Source organism: Grus americana, chromosome Z, assembly GCF_028858705.1.
Source record: "Grus americana isolate bGruAme1 chromosome Z, bGruAme1.mat, whole genome shotgun sequence".
In the NCBI taxonomy this organism is placed as follows: domain Eukaryota; kingdom Metazoa; phylum Chordata; class Aves; order Gruiformes; family Gruidae; genus Grus; species Grus americana.
The window spans coordinates 63,850,326-63,870,263 of NC_072891.1; the positions used below are offsets into that span (position 1 = coordinate 63,850,326).

The 19,938-nt window shown below is 41.0% G+C and overlaps 1 protein-coding gene across 1 annotated transcript in view; it reads left to right on the forward strand.

Annotated features, from left to right (window-relative positions):
* CAMK4 (calcium/calmodulin dependent protein kinase IV) overlaps window positions 1-19,938 on the forward strand; it is a 173,940-nt gene that overhangs the window by 149,241 nt on the left and 4,761 nt on the right. The window contains exons 6-10 of the mRNA XM_054809935.1: window positions 1,936-2,026; window positions 3,930-4,004; window positions 9,349-9,424; window positions 13,859-13,985; window positions 17,292-17,444. Of these exons, the coding sequence (XP_054665910.1) occupies window positions 1,936-2,026; window positions 3,930-4,004; window positions 9,349-9,424; window positions 13,859-13,985; window positions 17,292-17,444 (522 nt within the window). The remainder of the gene's footprint in view (window positions 1-1,935; window positions 2,027-3,929; window positions 4,005-9,348; window positions 9,425-13,858; window positions 13,986-17,291; window positions 17,445-19,938) is intronic.

Here is a 19,938-nt window from a genome sequence, read left to right on the forward strand (position 1 = left end):
ATAAGGTGCAAGCATGGTTAGCAGATGTCATTGGTTGCAGTTTTTGGTATGTCTGAGAAGGAGCCCTGTGAGCCAGGCTCACTTTAAAAAAGGAGGAAAAGTTAAACAGCTTTTTCCAAAGTTTTTCCCAAATTTCTCTCCCACAAAAATGTGATTCTGGGAAGAGAAGAAAATTTCGATGTTTTCACCCTCACACCATAAAATATTTTTAAGATTATGGGCGTGTGTAAAAAAAGACCTGCTAAAAAACTTTCTGCAGACTTGGCTGGAACATTTCTCTGCACAAATATTGTCAAAGCTCTTTTGTGCAAATGAATTGGAAGTGTGTTTTCCACCGAGTGATTGTGAAATATCTGATCCTTCTCACTCCTACAGAGTCAGCTAAACCGTTTTTCAGCACATAAACACAGATCAATTCAGACATCTCTTTCTGCCCACTCCAACTTGATTGCTTTTGGTGTACTCCCTGTGTGCCACTATTAACTCTGCATGTCATACACATCAGTGCTATGTTGTGGGACCATCTTCGCTATAGTTATGTCTTCAATGGTGGATAAAGATATATTTTTATCCAGGGTAGACATGATTGTGTGCAGCCATTGAGATGTGTCGGCAAGCCATCAGCTGCCATATATTGTTGTCTGTTTTTACCTTGGGTAACTAATTAGCTACCTCATGGTAGAAAACACAGCTGAGACAAGCACTTAGATTTCACTGTGAAGTAAAGGAGATGAGAGTCTTTGGCTGATCTCCACAAACCACATCATGAAAAATACTGCTGCTTTATGATTTTAGAGAAAGTCAACAAAAAGGTTTTATTGCACTATAAGAAACACACACTTAAAAAGCACTCAGTGTCAGTAAAACAATACCCAAAAAAAGAGCTATGTATTCTTATTCAATGTTATTTAATTGCCGGCAACTTATACAAACTAAGATTCCAATGAAAGATACACAGTCAAGAATTCATCTCAGGTGCTAACTGAAGTGAACACTGTAGCTGTGCTTTCCACATGAATATTCAACAATTTGTCATTTGCTGCATAACACTGCACACACACTGTTTTTCTAACAGTGAAAACATAACTGAGAGAGTTGCAACTAAAATGTAGACCAGGAGACTTGCAAATAAGGTAATGTGATTTTACCCTTAAGCATTTTTTTCCCAAGGCTTCAGAGGTTTCTGCTAAATGTTTTACCAGTTTGTATCACTAGTTTATCCTTTCTTGTCCTCAGTATATTATATATTTTTTCCGTGTCTGTCTGTTGCAATGTAAGAGGCAGCGATATATTCCAGAAATTCTTCTTTCCATTAGTGCAAGGCAGGAACAGCACCTTTAAAGCAATTCAGTGGTGAGTGAATTCACACGTACTGCATGGGCTTTAGTAAGACAAATGGATTTTTGAGACTCTGCAACTGAGTGGTTTTAAAACCCTTGAGAAATATGCTCCAGGAGTATCAAAGATTTTATAGTTGGCCCAGGACATATACTGCATCGTTCCTAATCAAAGGTGTCTGTTTAATAGTTTAATAGTTGTATGACCATTTTCTTATCAATTGGAATGTTCTAATGTGCAGAAGCTACCTTGCTCTGAGCCAGAATTTGGTATCTCAACATCTATTACTTCCTAGAAGCTACCACTGTATTGAAAAAGTTAACGATACTTTCTGCGATATTTTTCATCTCAAATGGGCCTGATGATATCTTTGGTTTCCTAATTTCTTGTTTCCTATTCAAATCACAATATGCATCCAAGGATCCTGTGCTGAGCAGGTTTGCAGAAAAAAAGCTACTGAAAATTAGTTCAATGACTCTGTGTCACATAGGTAGCAGATTAATAATCTGCTGCTATAGATTATTGGGAAGATGTTAACTCATGCTTGACCAGAACATCTTATTCTCACTTAAATGTTTTCACTTTCTCTCTTTCTAGTACCTGCATGCAAATGGGATTGTGCATCGTGACTTGAAGCCAGAAAATCTGCTCTATGCAACGCCAGCACCAGATGCACCATTAAAAATCGGTAAGCAGCATTAAATATATGCTTCCCTAATTCCTTTATACCACTAGTATGTGCTGACTGATGTTTACAATATATACTTCTCACCACCACTTTATTTTAAGCTAATGCTTATACTCAACTGAACAGCACGTTACTTCTTCAGCAGCACAGCTGTGCATGGTGTTTTAAAAACAAATACAAAACTAGATGCTTGCTTAAGGATTTTATAGCCAAAATTGTGCAGAACATGGCAAACAATAGAGCGCTGAGGAGGAACAAGAAGGATCATCAGATAGGCATATAGCTGTGTGCACCACTTTTGTGCCCCTTTTTTGTTAAACTAGTATTTTAGGAGAAAAGATTCATTGGCCTGAAAGTACAAACATGTAGATAAGTGGTAGAAAGCAAACTAAGCAAGGCTGACCTGTTTTGAAGGCAGATTTGAGAGATAAGAAGAAATGATCTTCGCAAAGATCTTAGGGAAGCTATCTGAAGCACCATGGGGGGGTTGAGGAGGGATGAGGTGAGACCAGGCTCTCCTGAACGGGGATGTATTATGCCAGTTCTGTTGGGGATAGCGGCTGCTTGCAAAGGTCATGACCTCCAAAAATGCTGAGTATGCTCAGTTTTTGCTTGAGCAAAGAGGAACTCTGTGCAGTATATAACCAGTTTGGAGATAAACACCTCTTGGTCCATTACTGGGGAGCATGGGAGTACATGAGCATGCGAGGAGTGAGTGTTGCCACGTTCATCAGGCCAATGTTCATCATGGGTTTCAGATTTCCACGAGCTAGTCTCAAGCAATTTCATATAAATTTGTAGGAAAGTCTGGCATTTCAGTATGATTTACATTTCATCCTAGTTCTTATCTTTCCTGGCAAGTCTCTAAACACCTATAACGTGACAGCTTAATGCAGCACCCAGTAGCCTTGGGTTTGATGGCCAGAGTGGTGTAAGGGCTTCTGAAGCATTTTCGTAAATTTAGGAAAATGTGATTCTTTATCTTCTGGTTAAGATTATTGCCTTGTTTAAATTGAGATCTGATTTACAATGAGCGGCAGTGTTTATAAAAGAGAAGTGTATTTCTATTTAGACAAATGATAATATATAAATGATAAACATTTAGGGACAAGTGAACCCTAACTATGTATTTCTAGAATAAAATATGATCTATTTTTATCTCGATCTTGAGTCAAACATTCACTTTTATATTCACTGAAACAAACCAAAAATACTTTTATTTTGCATTTTTAAGGCCAGGTTGTCATCACCTAAATTGAAATTGGAAGAACCTCAATTTATTCTCAGTGAACACTAAAAGAGTGGTGAAGACATCAGTTTTTATGTCTCTTAAAAATGAGTCATGCAACTATGAGGTGTAATGTCACAAAGACTTGCTGTCTGAGTAGTAATTCAGGGTGGGAGCACTGCAAAAAGGATGATCGGTACTTCTCCTGGCACAGCCTCCATGCCCCTGGAAGCCCAATACCAAAATACTGCTGGGATTTTTTCTTGCACAGACAGCGTACTCTGAACCTTACCCAAGAAATCACTGATGCACATTTTTTTAACCCAAAAGTTGTTCTGTTAATTTTATTGGATTACTCACAGAGTGGAAGCTGAATACATGCGTAAAATGCATTTCTGGATCACTGCTGGTATGTTTTCAGGCATCCCATTGCATTGGCTTTGTGCAGTCTTCAGGGTAAAATACAAGTTACGTTTGTGTCAAGCCAGAGCCAGGAATATTTATTTGTACAGACAAATTTTGCTTCCAGATTGCAGTCTAGGTAGATTCTTTAAATTGATCCTTATCTCTGGATATGAAAGTACTGTTCTTTTAATGCATATATGTTCATTTTATGTTAAAAAAAATATTTTACAAGGAAGTAAGAACATTAATATTCCTAAACAATCTTAACAGCTGACTTTGGACTTTCCAAGATTGTGGAAGATCAGGTGACCATGAAGACAGTTTGTGGAACACCAGGGTACTGTGGTATGTTGTTTTATTATCTACAGTATGCTGCACTTAAGGTAAAGAAGTTACTTTTTTCTTTCCAAGGTGAAATGCTTCTTTCTAAAGTCAAAATTCAAAAAGCCCCTAAAAGGCAGAAATAAAAACCTAAAATTCAGAACTGGGAGTGGGTTCAATTTTTCTAAATTCATATTCTCTAGCACTGAAGCTTAATAATCAAAACATATGTTAGGGTACAAGTTCATTACTTGCATGGAGATAAGTCTGACCATCATAAAAATGCTGAAATTACTAAAATAATACTAGAGAGGCATCAGCAGAAATTTGGACTATATAAGTCATAATGGAAAACATAAAAAATGCATAGAGATAATAATTATGATTATTTAAATATTAATTACAGTGAAATTTCCTTAAGGTAATTTTTTTTTAACATAGAGGAGATCAAATTATTCCATACAGTGGGGTTATAAATTAATCCCCTATCCCCAAAACATTTCAGCAAATACATGGTTTTAAATGCAGGCTTGACTCAGACCATGCTGTTCCATGCTGGAGTGGAACCTGTATAACAGAATTATGAGTGCAATATCAAAGACTTTGCGGCAGATCTTGTCAACTCGAGCGACTTGTGTAACTCTAGTCATCTCTTTCAGCAGCAAAAACACTTTGGCACTTTAAACTTGTTCCTCCTAAATAAAATAATGAAATCAGAGGTTTGCTTCAGTTTTACCGTGAGAGTTAAGAGTCAGCATAAACTGCTACTTACCAAAATTACTAATTTGCCTGTGGATTCACAATACTTCAACAAGCATGAGTTTATTGATAACTTAAAAGTAAACATCTAACTCATGAGCTTAGCACTGTATTACACAAGGACAGTAATTATAATTCCTGAAGTAATTTAGAAATTAGGAAATTATATTCTTAATGATGTTGGATTTATATTTTTCAGTTGGTAGCCTTTAAGGACACTTTCTCCTTGTTTAATCATGGAAGATGTGCACAGTCTCAGTTATCCTGTTCTTACATGTTTCTGTTCTTTCCAAAATCACAACTAATTCATGCTTCTCAGTCCTGCAGCATTTAATAATGTAAGGCATCTAATTCAAATGCAAAAGAAACACCATTGGTACTTTAAATTAAAACAAATTTCCAGAGAATCACATTTAGGAAGAAATGTATTTCCTTACTGTCATATGGGAGACTGAGGTCTTGATAAGCAAGTGAAAGAACATAGTATTGGTAACAGTCCATGAATAGGAATGTGGGGTTTTTCTCCATTTCTTTGGGGAGAAAACAAGTGAGGCAGAGAGTGATCACTACAATTACCATATGTGTAACATCTGGCAAACAGTACCATAGCTGTGTTATATGTCAGATATCAGTAATCCAAAGAGGGTATTACTAAAACTGACCCCCCAAAACCCAAAATCTAAAAACAGAGTTCAAGCACATAACCTGCCACAGTAGGGAGAAAGCAAGCATACAATTCATCTTGAAAAAAACAATTTAAAAGATGTTGCCAAGCCCCAGCAGCCATTCCCTCGTGGGGCCAGAGTGTTCCGCTCTGCCTTGCACGGCTGCGGCAGGAGCTTGTCCTGCTGCAGGTAGGGATGTGCCCAGCCTGGCTGTGCCCTGTGTACAGCAGACTTCCCTTCAGCAGCAGCTGAAGTCCTCGGGTTGGAGGGGACAGCATGAGCCCCGTAGGATGCTCTGTCCAGCCTCCACCCTGCCTGCAGACGGGTGGTCTGTGGAGCAGGGCAAGCCCCCGGTGGGTTCTGGCTCAGTTTCCTGCAGCGGCACCGTGCTGTGCAAGGCTGAGCAGCCAGCAGCTGGACGGAGCCTTGCAAGACTGCCAGGCAGATTTCAGCATGGCATCCCGTGCATGCTGTCGAGCTCCTGGTGCAGCACCCTTGTGCACAGCTTTGCTGTCAGAACAGGGACAGCCAGCTCCTGGGCACATGCACTTGCTGGCACTCCTGGAACCAGAAAATGAGTCAGAAATGGATCCTCCAGTGCCAGTACATCCAAAAGAAGGAGACCCCAGGCAAAAGAGGATTGCAGGTGCCTCTGTAGTCTACTTGCCCTTCATTGCAAGACACTTCCATGGCAGCAAACCAGCTAATGGCCACGGATGCTGGTGATATTGTTTACTCCGGGGCAAGCCTGCTGGGCTTCCCATGGTGGATGAAGTTCAACAAAGCCAAGTGCAAGGTCCTACATGTGGGTCAGTGCAACCCCAAGCACGACTAGAGGCTGGGCAGAGAATGGATTGAAAGCAGCCCTGAGGAGAAGGACTTGGGGGTGTTGATTGATGAGATGCTCAACATGAGCCGGCAATGTGTGCTTGCAGCCCAGACAGCCAACCATGTCCTGGGCTGCATCAAAATAGGCGTGACCAGCAGGTCGAGGGAGGTGATCCTGCCCCTCTACTCTGCTCTTGTGAGGCCCCACCTGGAGTACTGCATCCAGCTCTGGGGGCCCCAGTACAGGAGAGACATCGAGCTGTTGGAGAGAGTCCAGAGGAGGGCCACAAAGCTGATCAAAGGGCTGAAGCACCTCTCCTACGAGGACAGGCTGAGAGAGTTGGGGTTGTTCAGCCTGGAGAAAAGAAGGCTCCGGGGAGATCTAATTGCGGCCTTCCAGTACCTGAAGGGGACCTACAGGAAAGCTGGAGAGGGACTGTTTATCAGGGAGTGTAGTGACAGGACAAGGGGTAATGGGTTTAAACTAAAACAGGAGAGATTTAGATTAGGTGTTAGGAAGAAATTCTTTACTGTGAGGGTGGTGAGGCACTGGCACAGGTTGCCCAGAGAGGTTGTGGATGCCCCATGCCTGGAAGTGTTCAAGGCCAGGTTGGATGGGGCTTTGGGCAACCTGGTCTGGTGGACGGTGTCCCTGCCCATGGCAGGGGGTTGGAACTGGATGATCTTTGAGGTCCCTTCCAACCCAAACCATTCTATGATTCTATGATTATTTTCCAGAAGTGTAGGAAACCAAGAGGAATACTGTTGAAATGCCAAATTAAACTATGAATAATTGATAGTCATAGACTGCCAACTCCCATATCCTGCCCACCCAGCTATCAGCAGCTTCCCCAGAAAGGACACAGCAATGAAAACATATAGTGGAGTCTGGATACTTTGGCATCAAGACTTGCCAATCTACATGCAAAGTGTTGCAGAGGACTGAAAGCAAGAAGATGGTTGCAAAGAACTGGCTGAGACATTGTGCTTTCAGTGAACTTAATGAGAAGGGCATAGGTGTTTGCTTACAGTAACAACTAAAAACAGGCCAATGCAGAGCAGTTATTCATGATCAGTCTGTTACAGCCAACTTCTAAACTGACAACAACATATCAGTCAAATCTGTTTACCAAAAGCAAACTTCTGAAATATAACCCCCCCACATAATTACAAGATATATAAGTGTGCAGTCACAGTCCAGATAGCAAGGCAGATCAGTATATACTAATTTTTGGTCTCCTTTGTGGCCATTTTACAATACTGAGGTGGCAGGAGGAGAAAAGCGAAAGAAGGGCGGGAAGTGTCTTCTGCCAGTATCCTGAGCAAGAAGACATCCTAAGAAATACTGTGTCCTCCATAAGAAAAAGCACCTTGGCCATTAAACAGAAAAACTGTTCTATTTACTTCCCACTTCTATTTACTCCCCACATGGCTCTAACAAACGGCAGAGAGAACAGTGGTTAACATTTCTTTTCTTGGTCTCTCTGCATCTCTTTCTCTAAGGCTATCAGCTTCTTTGCCTGTAGGCTGTCCTGTTAGCTACAGGTTGACCTGAGTTAAAATCAGTTGGGATCTAATGTCCCTCCTTAAAACTAGCCCCTCTCTGTTGATCAGTTTACCTAGCAGAAGAATAAGGAGGCAGAGGAAGTCTGTTCTTAGACTGGCAAATGTTTGCCCAGCTGCCAGCTTTACAAGTGGTATGTAGCAAACTTCGTGCTGAACGTCATTTGCCTTCTCTATTAATACTTTGTAAAAATGTTTGATGTGTTCCCTGCATGGTAAATCCTTCAGGTAAGTTGAAGAAGTCTGAGCGAGCTGCCTGAAGGCCATTAGGGAGTTATGTATACTCCAATTAAAATCACTGGGGACCCTTGCTCCCTGGGGATGTTGCAGCACGTTTGTCAGGAGAGCTAGCTGCCCCAGCAGAGACCTCCTGCAGGCTGGGAGCAGGAGGTCCAGACGGACAACCAAAGCTTCAGGCTGAGCAGGGAGCTGGCATACATTTCAGGAAGCCCCAGCCCTTATTGGCCCTGCTGCTCACAGCTGTGCAAGTGTGATGCGGGAAGGTGAAGAGATGAGTACGTGTTGCAGCATTGATGCACATGGGTGCAGCAAGTCTGTTGTGCCCTAGAAATGTGACAGCCATCCCACATGCATCGTAGAGCCGGCAGCCTCGGGCTGTGCTGCCATCCCATACATCTGATGGATATTCATACAGATAGCACGGTTGCTGAGAAGAAGGGCTACTGATATGTGAAAGTGTGGCTCAGCAGTGTCTTTTTAATTATTTTCTCCAAATTAGTTTGGTATTTTTGTCTGTGGCCAAGAGGTGAGGGAGGGAAGTGTCTTGCCTTCCCCAGTATCAAGCACTCCCATTGCCTCCTCTGGAGATGTGGCATTTTCATCCTGCCTCCTTGGGAGCTTTGCCTGGGGAGGTTTGCCCAAGTCAGAGGCAAATCTCAAGGGTGTGAGGAGCCCTGGGAGAGCAGGGGCTGGGGGGAACTTGAAGTAGGCAGTCATAGTATGAATGTGCAACTGTGCACAGTTTTAGTCACACACAGCAGCAAGAGATGCAGTCTGAGGGATACAGCTCAGCTTTCCTCAAGGTGTGTCTGTTAAGCTGCTTGGGCAGAGGTTAACTCCTCTGTACCATTGCACAGCTGGAGTCCCCCTAGACTCCCTTGCCTTTCTTCCTGCTCCCTGCTGCAGCAAGAGCAACTACCTTGGTCTTATCTTTCCTTACAATTAGAAGAGAATATCAAAAATAAAGCCCAAATAAAATACCAAGTGAATAAATAAAATACTGAAGTAAGAGTACCACCTCCTTTGTCACATTGCAGCTCCAGTGCTGCTGTAGCTTTCCATGGCTCCTTCCACAAATCTAAAACTAAGAAGCAATTTGAAACCAAAGTCTGCTTTTCATTTTATTCTGGCTTTGCTTGGACATGACCTCTGTTGCTTTATGCTCAGTGAAGGGAACCATTTGCCTAATTAAGGGCTTAAAGGAGCACGCCCTAAAAGACACTCACAAGTGTGCATGGAGTTTAAATTGACATTATGACTGTTATTTCTGCATTTAGCTTTCATCTTATTGACAAGTGTTTTATCATCTGCAGCACCAGAGATACTACGAGGATGTGCCTACGGCCCTGAGGTGGACATGTGGTCTCTGGGGATTATCACCTACATCCTGTAAGTGCAGACAGTGCCATGGGGTGGTTTGTTTGTAAGCACCTGCAGGTTTTTATGACATTATGAGCTGTGCCATTGTAAAACACAAGATCCTGAATTTTAATTATAGTATTCCTAATCTTAAGTAAATCAAATCCTAGAGGACCATGGCAAAATGCTCAGGTATTATATTTGATAAATATAACACTTCTTCCTGAATAGCAGCAAGGTCTGCACAGAATCGTGCTATTAATGTGAATGAATAGCAGCAATGCTGCTGAAAGCAAAAATACAAGCATACAAGTGCCAGAAAGCATCTTTTCATTATTTTTTTTTTCTCTCATTCCTGCAAACTGTGAGTTATATCATGATCCTAAGTAGCTTCTCAACTACAGATGGGGCAAGGAGAAGTAAAGGTGCTTGCAGCAGTTTCACAGTGCCTGTGAATGTTCCCAAACAGAGCTGCCCTGTCTGTGTCAGCCACAGACAGTGCTACAGCTTTGGCTGCAGCATCAGTGTTGCTGTCTCACAGCAGCTCAGCCAGGAGGCAGGGAGAACCCTGGCCTCTGTCTTCAAATCAGTCCGGTGGGTTAAATGATTAATATTGAAGGGTTCCACTTCTTAAAATAACCAGAGACCCTGTTGGCAAAGGGCTGTGAGCAATGCTGGCCACACATATTTTAAACAGTTGAAGTTGGAACTGTAGACCAAAATTTTCAAACAGTTGTGTCTAAAGGTAGGCACTTGTGCCTGCATCTTAATATGGCAAGTCCTAATTTAATTGATAAGTGTTGTAATTATTTTATTGTATAGATGGACTCTTTTAAAGGAAGATTATTGAGAAAGGGAAAATGTATCTGATATACTGACATTTCTCTTTGTGGGAGAATAACTAACTTCATTTATTCCCTTGGCAATAGCAACACTAAGCTGGCTTGTGTAGTTGTATATGATACTTGCAGGATGCCTTTTATGGGAAGAAAACAGGATTTTACACATATATATTAAAAATAAGGAAGATTTTACATATTCAGGCCTATTGCCTATTTTGTTTCCCCTTCTACGACTCATTGACTGTGTCCAGCAAGTACAGTGTGTACTAATAATACAATTATTTTCATGTCCTTTGCAAAGAAAGAATTATATTTTCTAGCATTTATACCAAAAGTACTTGAAAGGATATATAAACATTCTGCTAGAAATATCAGAAAACATCTTTTATTCTGTACATAAGCTTCAAATAAGTCACAGCTCTTGTTTTGGGTGTCTGTAAATAACAGGTTACAATATTCCTATTCGCCATTTTGTTATCTGCTCCTTTTAAAATGTGAATCTTTGTCTCAAGACCTGGTTCAGGTCTGTAGAAGATCACATCTCAGATATTGCCTGCCAGGTGATCATTTCTCATGAGTTCCAGTGGACCACACATGATGGAGAGATGTGAAATTTGCCAGCAGGGCAGTCACTGAGATTGGAGAGGTGCCTTTTGTTGTCCTTTTACAAAGATGTCTAGATTAAGCCATGGGCTTGCCAAGTTATTAAATGATTGAGGAGTAGCTGTAGTACTTGGAACTGAGAGCCTTCCTTAAGCAGAACTTGCTTTCAAGTGTAGGCAAGCTCCAGGTGAGAACGTACAGCAAATTCCTGTTTGGATATATGGAGTGGCATTTGCTATATGCAGCCTTTCAAAACCTTCCAGCTGTTCAGGAGATGCTCCCAAGCCAAGTTAAACCTCTGTACTGGTGTAAACCCAAATGTGTAAGCTCCTGCTCTGGGTGGGACACTACCCATACAGATAGTCCTCTACTTCTTCCTCCTGTTCCTCTCCTCCTTCTCTCTCAAAATCCAATTGGACTTACAGGAACAAGCTAGGCAAAAAGGGTGCTAGCCCAATCCACTTGGCCATCTCTTCCATTTAGCTTTAATAATACTCCACATGTAAAACTCTTCTATTGAGTGTAAAGCCTTGTAGGTCAACATTTCTGATGGATTAGAAGCTGAGACCAGAAAGGTACCTGTACAGTAACTACTTCATTAATCCTGCAGCCCAAAGGTCAGTGTTGCATGTCTCAGTCTCATCGTTTAGTAGTCCCAAAATATGTGCCTCCAAAATAGAGTGTGTAAGAGTTAAATATCATGCTACAGAAGACATGTGCATAAAACTGTATCTTCTTACCAATACAAAGTGAACTTACCATGTGATTAAGAAAAGCTTTGACGCGTATTTTGACAGAACAGTTATTCCTGCTATAAATTATATTAAGACCTATTGATGATAACTGTCATAATTCCAGGTTAGCGACATTTATAGTTTTAATGGCAAAGAGGACCAGTCCATTTGTATTCCTGCAACAGATTAGAAGTGCTACTGCACATTTCAGATGCAGATAGTGGTCAACAAATACACAGGCTTTGCCTGCAGTCAAAATTGCATGGATTTAATTAAAGGTGGTTTTTTTACTAACTTACTTAAAAGAGCACAAAACACTGTCTGGTCATTTCTAATTGATTTTGAACCTGTTTACATTGATTTTTCTTTATTTGGTAGGTAATTGATTTAAAATGAATCAGCATAATCCTGGTTTAAATGAAATCAAGAGCAGCCATGCTGGGTTTTACGCTGGTTTAATTTATCTCATTTGAAGTCACACCTCTAGTTTTATTGAACTAATTTGGCATGTAGCGAAAAATCTGCTGAAATGGAAAAGTTGTTTTGGTAGAAGCGTATCCATAGAAATTGTTAATGTTACAACAATAGGTGATAGTAGTGAGTTGCAATGAAAATATTTTTAGGAGTAAATAGAGAATCACTCAGGCGGCTTCCAGGATGGTCACAGCAAGCCTCCATCATGGTCCCACTGTATGTCATCAATTCCCTGGTAACCAGAAGCTAGTTTTGGCTGAAGCAGTTAGTAGCCCAACAACCCTGCCTAGCAAAGGAGCTCCATGGGGATAGGAGCCGACCTGAAGCAAGCTCAGAAATGGTGGTGAGAGGAGCAGGCAAATGAGAGCAGAGCAGCAAGGGGACTGTGAATGGCTCCCACCTACTGAAGCCCAGTATTTGGAGGTCAGATCCTTTTTTTTAACCCATCTCTGCCAGTCTTGGAAATCAATAACACAACCAGAATATGCTTACAGTGGAGGTTTTCTCCTCAGCAGTGCAGAGTGATGCAGCTGTTCCACCCACAGCTACTCACCACTCTCAAAAACACATTTCTTCCTTGAACATCTGTCTCCTTTTTCAGGAAAGTAAGCACACCAATTGGATTTAAAAATACAAAAGTCAAAATGTGAGGTAAAATTTTCTATATTTGTTGCTGTCTTGTTCTTTATGGTCAGCTGTTGTTTTCCTGTTATTTCATTGCTTGTTGCATTTTCTGGAGGCAGAGTAGCAGATAGACTTTCTGTTTAGCTCAGAACACTTACTGGTTGAATAGGAAATTCACTTGAAAACATAAGGTTATGTGTGTAGGCATGATTAAAGTGCAATGAAGTAACAAAAAGGACTCTGTATAAATGGAAAACACTTCTATGAGTTTGCTTTTCCCAGGGCCAGCAGTGTGGATCTGTGTCAGGATCTGAATTATTCAATATATTCATAAATGCAGTCAGTACTTAGATTACACAACTTCTCGATAATATGAAGGTATCTAAGTAAAGATGAGGGCTGATTATTAAAAACTGCCAAGGGTTTTTATATTTAGCAGATGATAGGGTGAAAGAACATACAGCAATGAACATAATCAAAAAGCAGTCCTAACTGGACAAATAAAAACTTCTAACTTCACAGGTAAAATGTGGTTTCCCAGCTAATTCCTATCCCTCAGAAAAGAGTTACAGGGATTCCGATAATTCCTCTATGAACATGTTCACACTGTGTTTGTAAACAATCCACAAAAACAGATTCAAGGCCAGGAATTGTTAGCAAAGAAATGGACATTAAAATAGAAAACATCATTACGCTAATTTACAACTCCATGGTGTGCCCATGCAGAATGATGTTTGCACCCACTTCAAAAAGACACAGAACTGGAGAAGACTCTTGGAAGAGAGCAGGGATGAGCAAAGGTTTCGGGCTGAGGAATCACTAGTCCAAGGGCCTTCAGCCTGAGACCTGCAGATTGAAGACCTACTAGGAAATATTTATTGGCATGTAGAAGGTAAACAGAGATCGGCTTTTGCATGGCTACTCTCATGTTAAGTCCCTATATTAACAGTTCCAATTACAGACATGTGAAAATGAAAAATTTACAGTTTGATCAGCCTTTCCCAGTGCTTATGAATGCTTATAACCACAGTTTGCTCTGCTCTGTAGAATTAGGAGTTCATAAGTACATCCAGGCCTGGCTTCCAAAAATGATGTACAGGACATGAAGTATGAAAAGATAATACCAGGACCTAACAGCCCAAGACTAATTAATCTTTGATAAATTTCTCTCTTCTTTATCCTCGCAGTCTTTGCGGCTTTGAACCATTTTATGATGAAAGGGGAGATCAGTACATGTTTAAGAGAATCCTGAACTGTGAATATGACTTTGTGTCCCCCTGGTGGGATGACGTGTCTCTGAATGCCAAGGATTTAGTAAGTAAAGCAAAATGAGACTCGACTATCTTTGCTGATATGTATTTGGCTAGTATCACTTCCACTGAGAAAGAGAGTCCATTTTGGGATGGGGTCAGAATAATTGGTTAATTAATTGTTTATGTGGGTCCTTGCTTTTCTTCTTGTCTGTGGTATATTATGGAGCTGTTAAATATCCCGTTAGTCCAATGCTGTAGTTTTGCACTCAAAACCATGGATGTCCAGGTCCCTCTGTGAACTAAGGCACAGATTGTTGGCAGCTGTCACAGTATTCATGTATGCCTTGCTTTTGATGATAGCTCTGAGATGTTTTATTGTACCTCTGTGCAGGGCAACCACCTTCAGGGGAAGGTGGAAACAAGCCCTATATTTTGTGCAGTTTTCAAGTCTGAACTTTGGAAGAAGAATATAAACAGGAGTGAAGCCCCTCGCCTACAACCACTCCCTGCCCCTATTTTTACTGACAGCATTTTTTTGTCCATTTAAGCTCTTTCTCAGTAGATGAGGAAAGACTCATTACTTTTAAATACAGTCCATTAGCAAAATGCAAGGGTTGGCATGCTATATGCACTGTATTCTTTTATTACTGGATAAGGTAAATTGGAACCAGGAGATACTGATCTGAAAAGATAGGTATGATTGGGTTTGATTTTTAGTCAACAAAAACTTGCCACAATTCAGTAATTTCACAAGCATTGAAGACACAATGCACAGTTCCATTTTTTCACACTGTCCTGTATCACATCCCTGTCTTTAAATTGGAGAGACATGGATTTGATGTCTGGACAGTGGATAAGGAATTGGCTGGATGGTCGCACTCAAAAAGTTGTGGTCAACGGCTCAATGTCCAAGTGGAAACCAGTGACAAGGGGTGTTCCTCAGGGGTCGGTACTGGGTCCAGCACTGTGTAACATCTTTGCCAGCGACATGGACAGTGGGATCGAGTGCACTCTCAGCAAGGTTGCTGATGACACCAAGCTGTGTGGTGGGGTTGACAGGCTGGAGGGAAGGGATGCCATCCAGAGGGACCTTGACAGGCTTGACAGGTGGGCCTGTGCAAACTGCATGAAGTTCAACAAGGCCAAGTGCAAGGTCCTACATGTGGGTCAGTGCAACCCCAAGCACGACTAGAGGCTGGGCAGAGAATGGATTGAAAGCAGCCCTGAGGAGAAGGACTTGGGGGTGTTGATTGATGAGAAGCTCAACATGAGCCAGCAGTGTGTGCTTGCAGCCCAGAAAGCCAACCATGTCCTGGGCTGCATCAAAATAGGTGTGACCAGCAGGTCGAGGGAGGTGATCCTGCCCCTCTACTCCACTCTTGTGAGACCCCACCTGGAATACTGCATCCAGCTCTGGGGGCCCCAGTACAGGAGAGACATGGAGCTGTTGGAGCGAGTCCAGAGGAGGGCCACAAAGCTGATCAGAGGGCTGAAGCACCTCTCCTATGAGGACAGGCTGAGAGAGTTGGGGTTGTTCAGCCTGGAGAAGAGAAGGCTCCGGGGAGATCTAATTGCAGCTTACCAGTATCTGAAGGGGGCCTACAGGAAAGCTGGAGAGGGACTGTTTATCAGGGAGTGTAGTGACAGGACAAGGGGTAATGGGTTTAAACTAAAACAGGAGAGATTTAGATGAGGTGTTAGAAAGAAATTCTTTACTGTGAGGGTGGTGAGGCACTGGCACAGGTTGCCCAGAGAGGCTGTGGATGCTCCATCCCTGGAAGTGTTTAAGACCAGGTTGGATGGGGCTTTGGGCAATGTGGTCTAGTGGAGGATGTCCCTGCCCATGACAGGGGGATAGAACTAGATAATCTTTAAGGTCCCTTCCAACCCAAACCATTCTGTGATTCTATGATATTACTTATACATACTTTGTCATGAAATGCTATAATTAATTAGTGTTTGTAAAGTACTTCAGGGTGCTTCAAATGTAAGGGATTGTAGAAGGGATTTTTTTGTTGTTGCATTAGATTTGAGGTTTTTCCAAGGTCAAGAAAATATCATTTACTGCCTGTGTCATCAAAATCCAGATAAACAGCAGCCTGCAGCAAAGCTGCACATCTATTGTATACAGAGCTTTGGTCCAAACTGGTCCCTACCGTTTTACTGCAGTAAAGCTCAGAGTTTAAGTTTTGAACACTGTATACAAGTTACGCTGTAGATAAGGATGAAGCCCATGGCTATCAAAACCCATGCTGTGGGTGGTTCTGGGGTGTTCAGTTGAAGTGGTTTGCTTAATTTGACGTCTTCCGTGTATTCACAACAGGTATGCATCTCTATGCCTGTTCTCCTGCACGCACTTCAAGGCACCAGCTTTATTTAATACTCTTTATGGGGAAATTTCAAGGAGCCCTAAAGCAAGTCCTCCCCTCACACTTGGGCATATAGCAGTGGTGGAGCCCTCTGTGCCGTCACTTACGCTCTGCTCCAAGAGGGTGTGCAGTCAGGAGAGTGGTGTAAGTGTGGCTCTGCTGAGTACCGTCCATGTACTTCTTTACTCCAGCCTCACCCTTCTTGTTTTTTAAAGCACCACTGGACTAGACATAACAGCAAAACCCATGAAATGCAGCTTGACTGGACAGACTTTGTACCCAGCATTTTGTACCACCTCCACTCCCAGGGGTATGGCTGCAGTGCCCTGTTCCCAAAAGTGTCCTACTGTTGTGTTTGGAGAGGAGGAGCTTCCCTGGTCACAGTAACAGAAAGAATGACATAAATAGTATTAGCTTAAGAGTAGGATGAGAGAGAAATACTAGTACAGTATTTTTAAGTTCATATGTACATGAGGTTTTTTGGTGACTGAAACATTTCATTTGTGATGCATCTGGCAAGGACTGCATGGTACATGTCTGCATGAGTTGCTTACACTGGAATTCAAACTTTCTAATATAGTTTAAACCTGGCCCAAATCCAAAAGTGGGAATACTGCTAAGAGAACTGCCTGGCTGTAGGTATTTTGAGAATCTCTTAGCGTTCATGTGACACTACTGTGTTCAGACATACAACAGCCCATGCAGATACAGGCCAGCTGCACTAGTAAATATTCTTACAAATGTTGATAACCAGTTGATTCTTTTTCTTCCCTCTTCCCTCATAGTGGCTATCTTATTCAGATGCTATTTATGGAGGACCAAGAAATGCCAGAAACAAAATATGTGCAAAAACCTGAATGCAAATTTTTGTTGGTTTCTTAGAATGTGTTTCACTGAGATGCTTCCCAAACCAAGACCAAAGCCCAAAATGCAAAACCCGGTAAATGGAAATGAAGAATAAGGTTAACAGTCTTCTGCATTTCTTACTTGTGATGCAGGTTAAAAAGTTGATTGTTTTAGACCCCAAGAAACGCCTCACCACTCTACAGGCTTTGCAGCACCCATGGGTGACAGGGAAGGCAGCAAACTTTGCACATATGGACAATGCACAAAAGAAACTCCAAGAATTCAATGCTCGGCGTAAACTTAAGGCAAGTCACTGTTTTGGCTATAAAGCATGCAATAAAATTAGTAGCCTTAGAGAAACCTTGCACACTTTCCAGGACAACATTCCATAGTGGTACAAAATCTTTTTGTTTAAGATGATCGATGAAGGTGAAAGTTGAAGGTGAAAAAATTGAAGCAGCCAAACAAATACAAATGTCTGAGCTTAATTAAAAACTCTACACAGACAGGACTGCTGAAAATGTGTAAAGCTTTCACAAAATCCTTGCCTTCCTTCCTTTCCTCCCTTCTTTCCTCCTTGCTTCTGTCCATCTGTACTGCTACCTGCATTTTTAGAGTGCTGACCAGAAAGAATAAAATTCTGAATAGTTTCTTCATAAACATCCATAAATCTGGAAGACATTTAATCTACTATTGTATATTTTGATCAGTAAACCACCCTCGGTTTCTATATCTACCAATACAAAGCAGAAGCTCAAGCCATTCTTCTGTATGATCTAGAGTCGGCATTTCAGACATGCGGGTCCATAAAATGTGTGGGTCCAACAGGCCCAAATCATGCATTTGCAAGTACCTCTGAGAGCAAAAGTGTAATAGCATTCTTTATCTGGAAATTGAGTGTTGCAAGGCAGGTGCGCAGGTGGGACTTGTGCTGAAAATACCATTAGGTTTTGAGTCACCAGTCTGCTCCTTTACCATCTAGTCTACATATCTACCATGGGAAGAAGCTGGGGAGTATTTTTGGGTGCAAACAGCAGGCAGCTGGGCACCTAACTGATGGAACACCAGGAAACTTTCTTCTCCCTTAATCCCTTCTGCAGTTGTTAAAGATTTGTGTCTGCGTAGGAGAGACTTCTGGGAATACTTTAGCACAGAAATTATTACCAACAGCTACAGCGAAGCTGCCTTTGTAACTCTGGAGAATAAGAGTGAAAAGTGTCTTGTCTTTACAACCCCCATGCAAAATTAAATTCACAAAAAAATGACGCTTAACTTTATTTTTCCTCATTTGTTTTTCAGTATTATTAGGGCAGTGTGACAGAGAATATCTACAGGGCAAATTCTGTCATTTACAAAGGTCTCAGGCACTGTAGATATAATTCACAGTGCCGCTTTGCTCATGCGGAACTGACTAAATGTGTCTATTAACACTGTTCTCTTCAGAAAGATTTCTGTAGCCCTGCAGCAGGATTGCTGTGTATTCACTGAAGATGCCACACAATGTTGTTATATCAAAATGATTTCAGACCATGACCAGAGTCATAAATTTCATTATTTCTGAGTGAGCTATTACATTCCTTGCCCAGGAGGTCACAAAGAAACGTGTGGCCTTTTTGCATGTTTTGATTTTGATTCTCTTTATATCTTTACACCTTTGATCACCAATGAGATTTTTTTCAAAGCCTAGTTTATTTAGAGCCATGTAGTCAACCAATTTATACTTCTGTATGTAAAAGCTATTGCTTTTTATAAGTTAATTTCTTCATTACTTTTCTATTAGAGATTAAATTACCAAATCTCTGATTATTAAAGGAATTAACTGGAGTTAGCAGTTACCATAGAGTTAATAGTTTTACACATATATGTGTATAAAATTAACCATAAATTTTTAGGTAATTAATTCCTGTCCAAAAAATAAGAACAAAGCAGAAAACCAGGTAATGAATATGTGCTTTAGTTGTTGTTTTACTAGTAAGAATAACGTAAAATTATCCTGTCTTTCCCAACATGCAAGTCAAGCAGCAGGCCTTCTTTGCATAAAGACATATTTTTACAGAATAACTCTTATGCTTATAGTCATGATTTGTTTTTTCATAGATTGTGTTGAATTTGTTTCATAAACATCCACATGGCTAGTGAGAGTAAATTACATTAAAAGTATCTTTATACATTATAATATCATTGAGTGGCCTGTTTATAATCTGTCGTCTGAAGTCCTCTCACCACTAATGTGGATGTCTGTGATTTTCCTTTAAGAGATCTAGACTCTAACCTTCAAAATTATTGCTACTTTTATTAACTCATGTCTTGTACCTTGACTTCATGTTCTCTATTATCTGATTTTTCTTTCTTGCCAGTGTTTACATAGTCTGCCTTTTCAGTCATAAGCATCTTTTTCTTTCTTTTTTTTTTTTGCATGCTTACCTCTTCAAAGCATCCACGAAACTTGCTATACTCATCCCTTCTTGCAGACATGCTTTTTCTGTGATGCCTAAGCAAAAAGCTAGCCAAGTCAAAAAGAGCTAGAGTCATCATACACAGAGATTAGTATTTCTTCTCCTCACCTTTGTATGTTTGTTTTTTCAGGCAATAAAACTCTTCAAGGCAAGGGCTCAGATAACTATCTTAATATGTGTCTTCATTTTGTGACATTTTATGTGATGTAAGAGCCTATCTCCAATGTGTATTTAGATATATATACATAGGCAGTTGCTGGTATGCTCTGCACCATTGTGCTTGGTATACGCAATAGTGCAATAGTGATAAATATTGTTTCCCTTTGTGAACTATTCATGGAAT